Genomic DNA, 16,538 nt, shown 5'->3' with positions numbered 1-16,538 from the left:
ATGAAGTCGCATGCAAGAGCAGGACGGAAATCTGGAATCGAAATGGAATAAGCTGGCGATGAGGTGTTAGTGGCCTATCTGTTGGCTAGGAGATAGGGTGGGAGGGTGAACGGTCTAAAGCTCTAGGAAAGCGCCGCTGAAAAAGAGACTCACTTGGGGAAGGAAGTACTCGATGACAAATCCTTGACAGCTCCAGTAAGAGTAGGGCCTGGGTCACTGGCATGCCAAACATCTGCCTTGATTGTTCTTCCTCATCGGGCCGGGTTGGCGTGAGTTGCAGGGGGGACGATAAGCATCTATTATTTTTAGCGCCGCAGAGCGTGGCCAGAGGGAGGGAGATGATATCCTGCCCGAGACCGGGTGACCCTATACGAGCTCCAGTCAGACACAGAGAAATTCTTGCAGCTTCTTAGTCATACTTTTCGTCGTTATCATTATCTTCACTTAATGGTAGCTACATGACAAACGGGCTAAAACATGTTAACGTAGAAATCTACTTAAGATAAACAAAACTTGCTACAAAAACGGGAAAATCCACGTTAGCAGCCTACGACTTCATTTGCAACACGTAGCCTATAATACGTATAATAAAGACAACGAAAAGAGTGCTTTATCTCCTTTTGTTTATTTTTGATAAACAATTCCACAGTTACTAAAAAAAAGCAGATGTATGATAGCAGTATCTCCGTGTTTCTTGAAAACAGGTACATCGTTATGAGCGCACTAAGGAGAGAAGTAGAGAGAGAGAGATATCAGAGTACCAAGTGAAGAACTAGTCTGTCCAGTTAGGGATACCATCAGGTGACAGTCATAGGTCAAAAATTTATTCTGCCTCTGCAAACTTCAAAGCTAGAAAAAAAAAACACACCGAAACTTCATGTCTCTGATTTAACTCCCTGTTTTTTTTTTGTTTTGTTTTGTTTTTTTTTGCTAAGAGAGAAAAAAACAAACTTTCACAACAGAAAGTCGTCATGCTCCAGTCACTGCCATGCTCAGATCCAAAGCGTTGGGGCAGTATGGGGTTATTTTTTTGTGCAGGAACAATGAATGACCAGTCATTTTTTGAATCGTTTTATTCTCTCTCTCTCCCCCTCTCCCTCTCCCTCTCTCTCTCTCTTGCTCTCTCTCTCTCTCTCTCTCTCTGTCTCTGTGTGTGTGTGTGTGTGTGTGTGTTTCTGAAGTGGAAGTGCCTCCGTCCGGAACATGGGCACACTTTGCAGCTCCTCCCTTCAGGCTATGTGTGATTAAAACAAGAACATGTTAAATGCACCTTCCACTCAGAGCGAGCGAGAGAGAGAGAGAGAGAGAGACAGAGAGAGAGAGAGAGAGAGAGAGGGAGAGAGAGAGAGGGGAGAGGGAGAGAGAGAGAGAGAGAGAGAGAGAGAGAGAGAGAGAGAGTGGGTGGGACTGAGAGAGAGAGAGTGAGTGAGTGAGTGAGTGAGTGAGAGGCAGTTTGCGAGAGGGAGGGGGAAGTTGCTGAGCGCACTCTTATGGTTGTAACAGTCGCGTCATTGCTCCTTTAGCTCCGACAGTGGTACCTCAAACCCAACGGCAAACACACACACACACTCGCGTGGATTATATATAAATATACCAAAAAAAAAACCTCTTTTGTTTTCCTCCAGCTCTGTTCTTTTTTTTTTTGTTACTTATTTGGACGGGTTCAACAGGATGAGAGAAGGAGCCCTTCCTCAGGAGCGCTGAGGAGCCTGTCAAACTTTAATTGCTTTTCCTCGTTCTCTCAAGGGCCATTTAAAAAAAAAAAGAAAAAAGAGAAACGACTCGAAATTAAAAAGGATTAGGAGGAAAGGATTACGTGTTTGGACCTTCTGCTTTTGCCAGCATGTTGCTGTTTCGAGCATTCGAGGAGCATCTCTCTCAAGGTACCTGTTTTTAAAATAAACGAACAGTGGAAATGAAAGCATACCACTGACTGTGTGTAGATACACAGAGGTATTGAATGCAAACTAAAGTATGTTTGTGTCAAATTTAAATACTTCCCCCAAGTTAAGTCACGGACTTTTTAAAAACCGAGAGAGAAAGAGAGATTTTTTAGTTTAGTTTAGTTTAGTTGGTTTTTTTTTTGGTTTTTTTAATTTACACCTATCTATGTATTCATTTTATGACTCATACAAGAGGGCAATGATGCATATCTGCAGTACTGCTTTTCTTCTTTCTGGGGCTTGTTTGAGGCTCAGGCAGTGAAAGACAGCTTTTCACCCAACAAGCCCCTCTCTGGACTGGTTCCGAGCCGTCCTACCTTCTCGCGAACATGAACGTTTCCCTGAATGGCACCACCCCCTCTCCATCCAACTTCAGCGGGTTGGACCACCCAGAATCCGGCCCGTGGCTTATTGTCGTCATGACGATCATCGTCATGATGATTGTGGTGGGAAACCTCCTGGTCCTCATCGCCATCGTACGGACGTCTCAGCTCCAGACCATGACCAACATCTTCATCATGTCCCTGGCGTGCGCTGACCTCATCATGGGGGTCATCGTGGTTCCCCTCGGGGCTACCATCCTGGTGACGGGACGTTGGCAGCTGAACGACAAATACTGCCAGCTCTGGACGTCCGTGGACGTCCTGTGCGTGACAGCCAGCATCGAGACGCTGTGTGTGATCGCCGTCGACCGCTACATCGCCATCACGAAACCGCTCCGGCACAAAGTGCTGCTTAACAAGTGCCGAGCGCGGCTGATCGTCTGCGCCGTGTGGGTGGTCTCAGCGCTCATCTCCTTCGTGCCCATAATGAGCGATTACTGGAAGGACGAGGATCGCGCGGCCACAGACTGTTACAAGGACCCGGACTGCTGCGACTTCATCACCAACAAGACCTTCGCCATCATCTCCTCGGTCGTGTCCTTCTACGTCCCTTTGCTCATCATGATCTTCGTCTACGCCCGGGTCTTCCTCATCGCCACCCGCCAGGTCCAGCTGATCGACAAGAGCCGTCAGCGCTTCCAGAACGAGTGCTTGGCCAATCAGACGCAGCCTCCTCTTTATGGCAACAACAACCTGCCTTCCACCTGGAGCGGCAACGATGCCGGCGTCGTCGGGGGATCCAGCGGTTCCGCGGCGCGGAGGAAAAGCTCCAAACGTCGGCCTTCCAGGCTGACCGTCGTCAAGGAGCACAAGGCTCTGAAGACTCTGGGTATCATAATGGGTATTTTCACCCTGTGCTGGCTGCCCTTCTTCGTGGCCAACATCATAAACGTGTACGACCGGGCGGTTCCGAGCCGGGAGATCTTCCGCCTGCTCAACTGGCTCGGTTACATCAACTCCGGTCTGAACCCGATCATCTACTGCCGAAGCCCGGAGTTCCGCACCGCCTTCCGGAACCTCATGCGCTGTCCCTGGATGCCCTTTCTGAGAATGAACTCCCTGTACAAGGAGCTCAGGACTCGATGTCCCTGTTTCCTGGGCTCGGCCGAGACGGGGATGGTTGGATCTTTCCAGAAAGCTCCCACGTCGGCCCAAGGGCCCAGGACAGACGGAGAAGGAAGTTTGGGAAGCAGCCAGAGCAGTTACAGGAGTGAGGAACCTTCTCCGGGACCACCCCACTCCAACGGGAGCACACACTTCAGTGACTTTTCAGAACCAGAGACTGAGTGGTGAGTCCAGTCATTTTTTTTTTTCTTAAACGTTGTCCCGCTGCTACACACTCTCCCAGTCCACCCTCATCCCTGTTTACATTCCGACAGCTCGGATATCTTTTACATGTATAAGAATCACAGAAATGACTTTGGGGCTACGGTTTTACAAACTGACTCTGACAGCTGACCAGATTGACTCTCATTAAGTCCTTGGGCACTTAACCGACGTTTTAATCATCAGAGCTGCGAGTGTTTAGCCAGTCGATGGCTCTTGTTTGTTTAGTTTTATATGGTTTGAAGGTTGTAAAATGGCAGTAGGGAAAAGCTAAACTGATTCTTACAGAACACGAATGTTGAGTGGTGGTGGTGAGTGTGTGTGTGTGTGTGTGTGTGTGTGTGTGTGTACAAAATTATACCCCTCCTGGGAAATCTCCCAAGGTGGAGCGCGTGGTGCTTTTAGACGAGTGAAAGTAGGATCAGATTGCACCGTGTTTTTGAATTTACACACCATTTCACACACAACCCGACGACTGTGTTATGGCATTCGCATTGGGAATGTGAAAAGCTCGATTGAACTTAGAAAGAAGGGGGGGGGTGGGGGGGGAGAGAAAAAGAAGGAGACGAAAAAAAAACCCCCAAAAAACGAGGTTGTCCATAATCTTTTAATCGCCTGTGTCTATGGTCGTGTAGTATGCTCGTTGCGGTCGGGCGGAAGGACGGCTGCGGGTGTCTCTCGCTGCGCTCGCGGCTGAAATTCGCCGATGACTGACCGCAGCGCAGTAAAACACCTAGGCTGCAAGACCGAGGGAAACATCACCAGCAGCAGCACAGTAAAGTTTGTTCACTGGCTCCCCGAGAATGTTTTCTTTTTTCCCACCTTCCTCGCTATCTCAAGTGGATTTATTAAGAATATTACACAAGAGGTTTGATATGTAAGTGCCAGACACAGTGGTTTCAGTTTAATAACTTGCCCCTTTCTTTGATGCTTAAAAACAACCTCATTTCTGAAAGGAAAAATATATATTAAAAAAAAAAAAAGAAGTTTTTTTTTCTTGGTAAATGTAAAGCATTTATAGAACCACTAGAATCATGGTCTATGTTTCTAAATGTAAACATGTTGCTATAGGTAAAAACAACTGTTTTTTCTGTTTTTTTCATAATGTGAAATTATCTCATTTCAAAATTTCAAACAGTATCTAATATATTCCAAAGTGGATAAGAGTTAAATACTCAATAGTAAGTGTGTGTGTGTGTGTGCGCTTGTGTGTGTGTGTGTGTAATGTGGAGTGTGTCTTCCATATGGTTCAGCTTAAAGATGTCATATCTTGCTGTTTTCTGTGTGAACCTCAGACCACAGACAACTCAAAGCATAATATATACTTCACTCACTCCCTTGGTTGATAATCTACATAAATCAAAACGTGAAATAACTATAACTGTACGGGGGGGGGGGGGGGGGGGGGGGGGGGGGTGGATTACAACACTGTTCTCCACTTTTACTCTTAACTCTCCAGATTATTTCATTTAGTGTTTTACTGTGGAGCTGTGCTTGTAATAGCCTTCAAAGCAACTGCATGGGAGTTGTGTTTTTATCTGTAACTAATATAATTTATTGCCTTAATCCTTAGACTGATGCGATAAACAGTTGCTTAGTAGCAGCGATGGATATTTTTTTCAAAACACAATAACTATGAAAAAGTGGCCAACTGTCAAGTGTTATAAATCTGAGTATGAGTTACAGAAAATGAAACTTGGTTAAAAATGAAGTATAAAAAAAAAAAAAAAAGCCTATCTTTAGAATCTTTTCATGGACAAGGCACGTACAACATAATCAAATACAGGACAGAAATTTTTGTTTGTTCCAGGTTTTGGGGTTTTTGTTTTTTCTTTTTCTTTTTTTTTTTTTTTTTTTCCTACTGTAAAAAACAGTACAGCTTCCTCAGACGATTACAGCTCATTTTAATCAGAGTTATGGCAAACGAAAACTCTGTAGACTTAACTTTACAATAAACAAAAAGGCAATGGAGGACCAGGGAAAACTGTGCATTTCTGAATACGTTACAGTTACTTTACTTTCCTTATTAATCTGTTTTGCGACGAGACTTCCGACGTTGCCCCTCCTCGCTCATCGTAGCTAAACGCTGCCTCTTCGGTGGGTTTTTTGGGGTATGACGGTTCCAGGAGAGGTGGGTAGGGTAAGAGGAGGGAAAGAGAGAAAATGAGTTGACCACAGCTGTTAGAGTGGGTGGGCAAAGCCCTGGGGATTTTCTCAATGTAGCAGAAACAATGCTATGCCTCTCTCTCTCTCTCTCTCTCTCTCAGACACACACACACACACACACACACACTCAAACACACATTCTTCACATAGTGTTTCTCGCATTTCTTTATCTGGGCATAGGTATGAGAAAAAAAAAATACCACAGAAATTCAAACACAGATACATTTGTTATAAACTCTCTTACGTTTCACGCACCTTCTGTTCACACTTACGCACACGTCTCCTGTTACATAAAAGGGGGTCCGATATAAAAAAAATAAAGAAAAAAGGAAGAGAGAGACTTTCAGTGAATTATAGTTAATACAAATACGTCTCAACGGTCCATCAAAAGATGCCACGATTCTCTCTTCTCTCTCCGCATGTCGTCAAAAAGAGGGAACACGTACGTCATCAAAGAACACGGATAGGACATCTGAAAGTTTTCGATTTCTTTTTATTTGTATTTCGTAAGGCATGAAACACCACAGGGGGAGACGTTCTGACATAAGGCTGGTAAAGGCCCCCCCCCCCCTCATTCCCCGTGAAACCAGATGTTATCAAAGCCAAACGAAGGCTGTGTTCTTAAGGGACTTAGGTTGAGGTTCCCAAGTAACCTTTCAATTGAAAATATTAATTGACGTCAAGACTTCATGTCAAGTTTGCAAAAAATAAATAAATAAATAAATAAATAAAAATAAAGAAAGAAAGAAAGAAAGAAAACTAATCAGATAGGTTACCGGCAAATTTCCCGTTTTCGGAGCCTCAGATGGTAAAGCGCTTCATTCGGAGTCCGGTGATTATTTAATCATTCTCCTCGGAATATAATGTTACCTGTAATCCATCTAGAATAGCAACTGATGTCAAGATATATATGAAAAACAGATGTTTGTTTTGTCAGAGAATAGGGGTCCGTTCTTTCAGACAAAGCGGCCATACAGATTTGACCCCTTTGACACGGGAAGGTATGAGTTGAGTCTGGACCTGAGATGCAACAGTATGGAAGTGCTTTGGACTTGACTCTGAGATCTACCAGTTCCATCAAACTGACAAAAAAAAAAGCAAATTACTATGGAAAAAAAATTGAGAGACTGAAAGAAAGAAATTGAAACATGTTTGTTGTTCTCAACACGCTTTTTTGCCTTGCATTATCTTATGTAAAAGTAGACCAGTTTGGTCAGTTGTGTTGATTTCAGCCAAAACGTTCGGCTGAAGGCCTAGGATAGCAGCTCATTTCGTTCTGGAGGGTCTGCCTTCTCCTGGCTTTGAAGAAATCGATTTGGGAAGACAAAAAAGATTGCTCTAAAAACAACAGACGAAGTTAAAAAAAAAAAAAAAAATTCCATCGCACTCTTTTTTAAGGTTTTACGTAAACAGCAGTCAGTCGCGTTTAGATTCAGATTTGTAATTACCAGATTCACTGATGTTGTCCACAGGCGTTTGGCTAGCGTGTATGAACGCTCCAGAATCGGTGTGAGTTCAGCAGTGCGACCGTGTAAATTTCAGCCCCCCCCGAATACATCCCGGGACGCCTAAGAAAGATTAAGTGTGAGAACGTTGAGGGAAATCGAATTTGTTTTGATAAGACGGCTTGCGGGCGAAAATCAAATCTCCGAGGTTACTGCTCACGAGTCGATTTGTGTAGCTGTACGATCCGTCAGACTAAACAGTCTGTCATACCAAAGACATCAGCGCTGGTTAAACAATGTCAGGAGGTTAAAACTGAGTGGCTAATTCAAAGTGGCTCTCGTGATAAAACAGTGCGTTCTGTGTGGAGAGAGAGAGAGAGCGGCCCCTTAGCTGTGTATTCAGTAGCACTCCCGTGTTCTTCTGTTGATTAATTATGAAATATAATGACGCGTAAGGCCTGAAGGGAAAATGCGGATTGTGGTTGTGAAGTGTGTTGAAGACAGGTTAAGTGCTGCCCGTGTAACGATGAGAGAAGGTCAAAATGAGATGTGTGGAATAAATATCGAGTGCGTTGGATGGGTTCCCCTCAAGGTCAAACGGACAGGGATGTTTGAGGACCTCAATAGTGCTCTTTTGGGAGTTAATGCATGTGTGTATTTAAATAAATGAAAACCAATTACTCCAGGGAGAACAAAAAAAAAAAAAAAACGAAAATGAAACAAAAATGTTTTTGCTTTTGATGGAGGGCCACTGTACAGGAGTGTCCGTGTGTTCAGGGGAAAAAAAATGGAATATGGTTTTGAAGTGGTGATTATCTGAAGCACTTCAATCAAACGGTGGATTTGTGGGAGAGAGCGAGAGAGAGAGAGAGAGAAAAAACAAGAGATTCACTTCAGATGAAGTGTCTGACAAAACACGGACTATTTGAAAAATAGGTCAGATTGTGTGCAGTAAACATGTTTAAAACAGGAACTGAGAGGCTGAGAGAGAAAGTGAGAGACAGCGAGAGAGAGAGAGAGAAAGAGAGAGAGAGAGAAAGAGAGAGAGAGAGAAATATTTGGTGAGCTCCCAGTTCTAAGAAGTGGTCTGCTGTAACTGAAACATAAGGAACAAGGTGCTGTGTATAAATATATATTTTTGACAGCTGATATTGTTTTGTAGATAACTGATGACACCTTTACAGTTAGGGCTGTTTCTCTTTCGGGCGTTTACATGAAGTTATGATCATATACAATATTTTAATAGACCTACACATTCACTATCATGTCTTGGTTCTAATATACCATTTGTTTACGTAGGAACTGATTAATTTTGAGACCAGTGAGTTGAATATGCTTTTGATGGGCTTTCCAACAGTTATTCTGTTTGCTTAGAGAAATGAGAGCTTCCCTGCTATTTGTAAGTGTCTTGAAGGGCCCCCCCCCCTGTGGCCTCCTCGGCACTCCTAACAGCTGATAAGATTTATCACGAAGTCGCAACACCCCCACAAAACTGGTGGAAACTGTTTACTGCTAACACACAGCAAGATCCCTGCTAATGCTAACGCTAACTCTGAGACGCAGTCGGGTTTCTCTCAAACCAAAGTAAGAACAACTCATGTGACTCTAACAGCATCTCACACACACAGTCTCTGAGAAACTAAACGCTCTCTGTGAATTCAAAGTGTTTTAATGACATAACGATAAGACAGCAAAGGGGGTTTTTGTTTGTTTGTTTGTTTGTTTTGTTTCTTTAAATTTGCTTTAGATCTTTAACATTTTGAGGAATAGTTAACCACTTGTTGAGAAATGGCCTAAGCAACAAAGTTAAATGAAATAAAATATTGTATGATTGAGCAAAATTGATGACAAAACCTTCAGTTTAGAATATGTTTGTGTATGTATATGCATGAAACGCATCAGTCATTTTTCATAAACAGAGAGTACGGCCAGTAAGCAATTTTCAGTTCTCTGTTCCTAAACACAAAGGATTTTTTTTCCCCCAGCGAACAGTTTATTAAAACAGATTTTTGGTTAGATTTGTTATTTGAGCAAGGAGCGGAATGTTGACAGGCATTTCACAGCACCCTATTCGTCTTCATGAAGATGAGTTTGGCTTTGATATATCAGAGGAATTTCAGCATCCCTGTTGCCATGTCTTGTTTTTCTTTCTTTCTTTCTTTCTTTCTTTCTTTCTTTCTTTCTTTCTTTTTCTTTTCAGTGTACATACAAGCCCTCTCTATCCGCAAACACTGCTGTGTCTCGTTTTCCAGTTCTACAGAAGACACAAAGACTATAAACATAACCAACCACTGACTCCAACCAATCAGCATGTGTCTATGTCTAGGTCTAGGCTGCTTTTGGAGTCACTCTTGCATCATGCCTCTACTTCCTCAGTCAGACTTCGGGTCATCTCAGAATCTTTGCAACCACACGCTCTCCTACCTCATTTGCATACTGGTATCAAAGACTGTTTTCATTGGATGACATCCATCTTCTCTGCTGCTCGCGATTGGCCAAAAGCAATAAACTATTTTCACCTACCCATGAAAATGCCAAGTTAAGGTTGGACACATCAAACGTATGTTTTCTGTGGGAACCGTTTCGAATTCGCTAATCACGACAGAACGCGAACCTTAAACGCGGTTCACGACGGTATCAGCCTTACTCAATTAGATCACAAAATACCTCTCCCAACAGAATATGAGAACATTAGACTTCCGTCTCCCAATTGAAGCATTTTCTAGCAAAATGTACACGTCAAAGACAAAATGCGTTTGAAGGAAAAAAAGGGGCTGTTGAGTGGTATCTGATCGTTCCCTCCAGCTGCTCTCGGTGAGAGCAAAAAAAAAAAGAAAAAAGAAAAAAAGGCTAAAATTGTTTTGCATGTGGTCACCTGCATGTGCTATGGAGCCTCACATTGTAAACATGTACTTCATCACCGTTTTGGCTTCTCACAAAAGAGGTGCCACTCAGAGGACGCAGTCTGTTCTTATCTCTCCTTCTGTGTCTTTTCATTACTCTTTGAGCGGTTCTAGATGTTTCCATACAGAGCAGATATCGCTAGCGTCGTCTGTTGGCTTCGCCAACGCTCAGCTCGTACCTCGTGGTGCTAAAGATGGAAAACTAAGGATCTCTATCATCAGATATTCCTGGAAAATACACGGAGAGAACCTTTCTTTTTTTCTATGATAAGAGGAGGCTGTCAGATTTCTCCGTCAGTTTTTTTTTTTTTAAAGCGTTTCTGATTTCAGGGTGAGCCTTTCAGTCCGTTGGGCAGATAGATGGACAGTGCACACAAACACAAAAGATATGTCAGAGCAATGTCTGAAAAAAGGGAAGTTTGCGGAATGACGAGAGAGAGAGAGAGAGAGAGAGAAAGACAGAGTGAACAAAGCTAGCAAGAAGGAAAGAGAACCAAAAAAAAAACCAAAACCATGAATTCTTCAATTCTAGAAATGCAAGAAGGGAAAGTCACGATTTTGGCCTCTGCTACACATGTGCGTCGACTCATATGTTGTACATTAAACAATACATGCCTTTAAGAAATTACAGTATAGCGCCATGTGCACTCAGACAGAGGGAGAGGGAGAGAGACAGAGAGACGAAGAGAAAAAGAGAGAGAGAGAGAGAGAGAGAGAGAATGATGGAAAAAGGAAGAGAGAGACACAGGGAGGGTGAGTTAGCGGTGAGGTAATGCATCACTTGAGGACATGAGCTCAGAACAGAGAACGAGAACAGAGAACAGAGAACCGATCTTATTTATCTGTTATCAATCATATCAGGGGCCGTGGGTGACGTATTCCGCATCGAGATTCCCTGTGTGGCGACGGAATCTTTTTTTTTCTATTCACAGTAGCAGTCCCCTCGTAATATGTTTCTAACTGCTGTAATTCACAATGGGTGGCGAGGTCTTTTAGGTCTTTTTTTTTTATTTTTTTTTAACTGTGTGGAACACAAGTTTGAAAAATAAAAAAAAAGACAGTAAGATGCCAGATGCAGAAGTGTTTTAGTGGTCCCCCACTTCATAGAGACTTCATAAGCTGTCGACAGAGTACAGACTAACCTGAAGGGACTTGTGTGCTGTCTCTGTGCCATGAACGCTGCTCTTAATGGTCAGGATGTGTGTGTGTGTGTGTGTGTGTATGTGTGTGTGTTTGAGTGAGTGTGTGAGAAAGAGAGAGAGAGAGAGAGTGTGTGTGTTACCTGTAAGCTACACATCAAATGCTGTTGACAGCACGTGTGTTTCACAGTCGGTCCTTTTAAAGACTGGAACTGCCAGAGGTTCGTACCGAGGTCTTTCTGACCGACCCTCGCGTGCACAGAGCGTGTGTTATGTCAGAGAGGCAGGGGTTAACGCAAAGCTAAAGACAGACGAGATCAATCCCCTGAGCTGAGATCTGTGGATTGGGGGAGATTGAGTCAATTTGCTCGGTCTAGACTGATCTGATGTCAGAGCTTTCGCCCAGCGTGCTTAGCCTCAGGCTGCCATTAAGCAAAAGCCTTGCGTTTCACTCAAGGGAAAGAGGAAAAAAAAACAAAAAAACAGCGAGTCAGTATTTTTCTTCATTAGCTAGTTTCTGTTGCTGTTTTCTATGTTGTCGGGCTTTTAAGCCGATGACTTGATTGACGTCTGATGTAGTAACTAAGTGCGTTTTCTATTGGGCGTTTCGTGTCAGAGTGACGCTTAGATGTTACGCAACAGCACTCTTACCTTACCAATGGCGGACGCTTCATTGCATTAAGGCTCTTGATAACAGTCTCACCTTTGTGTGACACTAGGCTATTTTCTGAACTGCGACACAAAGCCTGCTTAATGGCCGAATGACGTGTCGTCCGACAGAAAAAAAAAAACAAAAAAAGATATTCTCATTCACCGAAAGGTCGCTTTGGTTTGGACAATAAACATCCACATAAGTTCTTCAGCTTTGAACCTCGTGACCCCTGACGACAGAACACATTGGCCATGAGATCATGAGAAAAGAGCTATCATTAAAGAGTCATCAAAGCCTTCCACAGGAAAAAGGAAAAGAATTCACTTTCCCCATCTACTTGCTCCAGGTCTGTGAGAAAAATCAATATCTGAAAGCTAAGGATCAAAAGGGTGATGTCGGAGAGACTTGACGATGAAAAACGAGGTATGTCAATAGGTTAGACCGATAGCCAGGCGGTTCTCTTCAATGCAAAAATAAACGAATAAATACGTTAATTAATAAATGGAGCTCTGGCAAACGTCGACAGTTTGTAGATCGGTTGGTTTTGGAACCATGCTGTGTATTAATCGAAGCCTGTCTCACTCACGAAGAACCGAGGTGCTCTTTAAAAACAGCTGGAGAAGAATAGCTCACCCACACTTGAAAGGTAAATAACTTCACTTTAGCCCCCCCTCCCCTCCCCCCCCCTCCCCCCTCCCCAAAATAGCTCTTTAACTACAGACCCCAAGGAAACTTAAAAATTCTCTTTCATGTATAATGATGTCATAACATTTCACATGACAGAGTTTCCTAACGTGAAAAATGACCCCCCTGTAAAGGGTTATCTGGTTACCGGCGCCAGGGGTGTTGAGAAGCGGGTAGGTGGATTTGTTCCTCTTGGCTGAGTGGATGGTTTGCCTGTGAGAGCATGGGGAGATAGGGAGAGAGAGAGAGAGAAAGGGAGAGAGAGAGAGAAAGGGAGAGAGAGAGAGAGAAAGGGAGAGAGAGAGAGAGAGAGAGTGCAGTTCCTAACCCCCAAAGCCTAGGGGTTTCATGTCAATGCAAGATTTTTCATAAGACGAGATATGATATTTGACCAGTGCCCTTATCAACACATTCAGTAGCTTTAGCGCTTCAGTCACGTATGCAGCTGGGAGAGCTGAGACGAGACCAGACGAAACGAGAGGGAAGGTTTACCAGCTCACTTTGCCTTGGCTTGCTCAGAAATCGTTAAGCTCTGTCTGTTGGCTTTGTGATAACAGCTTTTTTTGAACCAGAAAAAAAAAAAAACGTTGGGAAAACATGCATGAAATGGTCCAATTATAGCAACAGACGTTCAGCAAATTTAAAGAAACATTAAAAATAATAATGCGGTAACAGGAGAAGGAAGCAATGGCTGATTAGATGAAGTAGCATGCAGTGAAAGACAAAAGCTTGCACAGTGTGTGTGTGTGTGTGTGTGTGTGTGTGTGTGTGTGTGTGTGTGTGTGTGTTTGCGGTAGGTAACAGAGTTGCTAAAAGAGAGTAACTACTCTCTAATGCATGTTTACGTAACGTGGACTTACATGTATTAATATAATCAGATCAGAATTTTGTACTTAGTTCCAGAGAAACTGATGAAATATTCGAAAGAAACAGCCCTTATGCCCTTTTGCATTACGCATTCTCCTGAATGCCTCTGTCCGTCTAACATATTAAAAATAAAACACATCAGTTATTCAGAAGTTCCACAGAAAAGCTATCTGCATAGACATCAAACTAAACCAAACAGAAGTTCCACAATGTCACTCATCTGATTGAAAAAAAAAGCCCAGTTATGTCATTTTTGTCGTATGGCGTTGTTTCTCTGAAAATGGCTTTTGACGTTTCTGACAAAAAAAATACCCTTTTTTAAATGCTTTCAATCTTTACATTTCAGTTGAAATAAGAAACTTTATATCATTGTTTAAACTGCACTGTCAAAGTGAATTAGAGTGTTTTTGGTACGTATTCGTTTTTTTTGTTTGTCTTTTTTCTTTTCTTAACTCAGTACAGTAACGCGAGACTCTGTTGGGATGGTGGTTCAAATACGAACTGTATATATCAAGGTTGAGGGCAAATCATTAGTTTCGTGATCTTTTGGTCTGTGTTTATATCTCTGGTATCACCAGAACTCACAGTAGTTCCGCCCCCCCCCCTCTCTCCCTGACTCTCTTTCACTCTCTCTCTCTCTCTCACTCTCTCTCTCTCTCTCTCTCTCTCTCTCAGTCTCTTTCTCTGTCTCTCTCTCTCTCTCTCTCTCTCTCTCTCAGTCTCTTTCTCTGTCTCTCTCTCTCTCTCTCTCTCTCTCAGTCTCTTACTCTGTCTCTCTCTCTCTCTATGTCTTTCTCTCTGTCTTTCTCTCTCTCAGTCTCTGTCTCTCTCTCTCTCTCTCTCTCTCCCTCTCTCTCTCTCTCTCTCTCTCTCTCTGTCTCTAAGCATGGCAAACAGCTAAACAGCTATATAATCAGATCAGTATTTTGCTGTTTCAGGTTTTCTCATGCTAAGCACCGTGCAGTAGTTTGCAGATGTGAGGTGGCAGCAGCTGGTGAATAAGAGCCTCATGAAACCTCTGGCAGTGTCTTCCAAACCGCGGTCACATGACTCAGTTTTAATTGGCTTCAGTTTCATGAGGGCCTGTTGTTTGGGCGGAGCTAGTAACAGGGCGAATATTTATACCTAAACCTCAATCTCTTCCTTTCCATGGATGCGACAAATCACTCTTGCCCCTAAAAAACACATTTGTTTTCAAGAGCAAGCCAGTCGTACCAGTTTATCCGTCACGGAACACTGGTTTCACACAGATTGGAGCAAGTAACAGCAAGGTTTGCTTAACCGTGTTCTCCGCTCAAAGCCTTAAGCCACAGCGCGGGGAGTCACACCTCAGAACACTTTCAGACTGCACCGAGGGGAGCTCTGAATGAAGACGCTGAGGTTGTGTGTGTGGTGTGTGTATGTGTGTGTGTGTGGGTGTGTGAGAGAGAGAAAGAGAGAGAGAGAGGGAGAGAGAGAGAGTAAACTGTGGTTCCCAGAGAGCTTGCCCAGCCAACCTATGCACTCACACACACACACACACACACACACAAACTCAACTTCTTCATAGCAAAACAGGCCTAGGCATCCAGGGCAGCGTTTATCTGTAATTTGTCTGATTCAGACTGAATGTGAGAGGCCTGTCTGTTGAACAGACTGACTCACTGACTGGCTGACTGACTGACTGACTGACTGACTGACTGAGAGGCTGGACAGACTCAAAGCAGGACAGGGCAGGAAAGACAGACAATTTCTCACAGCGGCCATGGGAAACTATTCAGATGCCAGTGGACATGAGCCTCTGAGGCGAAAGAAAAACAAGCTTGTGTGTCCTTATCAATAACGACAGAGCAGCTAAACGGCTCAAGAGAGGTTCCCTTCCCAGCCACAGGCTGCAGTAAATCAAACGGGACATGTAAATGATCGGTAATTTTGCAGATACTGGACGCGGACGGCGTAGATTCCCATCGGACGATATTTGATGTTTACTTAATATTTGAGTTTATGAGTGTCATAAACATTTTGCAATCTCATCTGTGCTTCTTGTTCACCCCATGATAAAAAAAAAAGGGGGGGGGGTGGCACGGTCTCTCAGTCACGTAGAAATGTTGACAACATGAACTCGGTTCACGGGGGTGTTCAGTAAGAGATGTCAGGGCGTCGCTGAGAGGCTGGTTCCTGGTGTCAGTAGCGTTGAGGTTTGACCAGAGATACAGTATTAATGAAGCAATCACCCACCCTGGAGACCAGACCGGGTCCACCCACCCTGGAGACCAGACCGGGTCCAAACTGGCTCACGGACACATTTGGCCCAACGCTGTCCCACTGCGTTTTCTGTTCACGCACGTGTCTTGTTTCTGAACTTGTTTTGGTTTTTTTTTTGGTTTTTTTGCGTTGTGTCCCAAGTCTCCAGAAGAATTTGTACACAACATGGACCAACTTATTTGAATGCTGTTAGCTGGTGTCATGAGGTAAAAATGTCTCTTTGTTTAAAATTATTTCCCGCTGCGCTCTTGTAAGTGGGGAACTTCATTGAAATAAAAGTCAGGGAAAAAAAAACCCCTGTTTGGTTCGGACATTTGGTCCAACCATCACTGGCCTCACTCAGCCCAGTTAACAGATTAAGCGAAACATCGTGTGAAACGTGTCGTGACACACAACGTGTTGGTGACAGCGTGTGCTCAGTGTAACAATATTATGATTAGACTCACTGCGGTGAGACGTGTTACTGATCTGGGCTTGGACAGAGTTCTTTAATGACAGCATTCAGGCTGAACTGAATTTCGCAAACTGGAGAGACAGAGACAGAGACAGAGAGAGAGAGAGAGAGAGAGAGAGAGAGAGAGAGAGAGAGAGACAGACAGAGACATATTACTGTGTCATTTCACCCGAAGAACTTGAAGTTGTTGATTCAGCTTTCATTTGTTTGGTGTGGCAGGCATTGTAGTGAGAAATAAAGTTTGGGAAGGGTGCCGTGTGGAGAGACAGACAGGAGAAAATGTGTCTGTCTTTCTCCAGCTGTAGCACATGCAGTGACTCACGGCGCTTCGG

General features: G+C 43.6%; 1 protein-coding gene across 1 annotated transcript; it reads left to right on the top strand.

Moving 5' to 3' along the window:
• The first annotated feature begins 2,362 nt into the window (after positions 1-2,362).
• Positions 2,363-3,619, top strand: adrb3a (adrenoceptor beta 3a). The gene has a single exon (XM_030781069.1). The coding sequence runs from the start codon at positions 2,363-2,365 to the stop codon at positions 3,617-3,619; it is 1,257 nt and encodes a 418-aa protein (XP_030636929.1).
• The last annotated feature ends 12,919 nt before the right edge of the window (positions 3,620-16,538 follow it).

The sequence above is a fragment of the Chanos chanos genome, chromosome 1 (assembly GCF_902362185.1).
Source record: "Chanos chanos chromosome 1, fChaCha1.1, whole genome shotgun sequence".
NCBI lineage: Eukaryota > Metazoa > Chordata > Actinopteri > Gonorynchiformes > Chanidae > Chanos > Chanos chanos.
The sequence above is the reverse complement of the archived record's forward strand: the minus strand, read 5'-3'. Positions and strand labels throughout refer to the sequence as shown.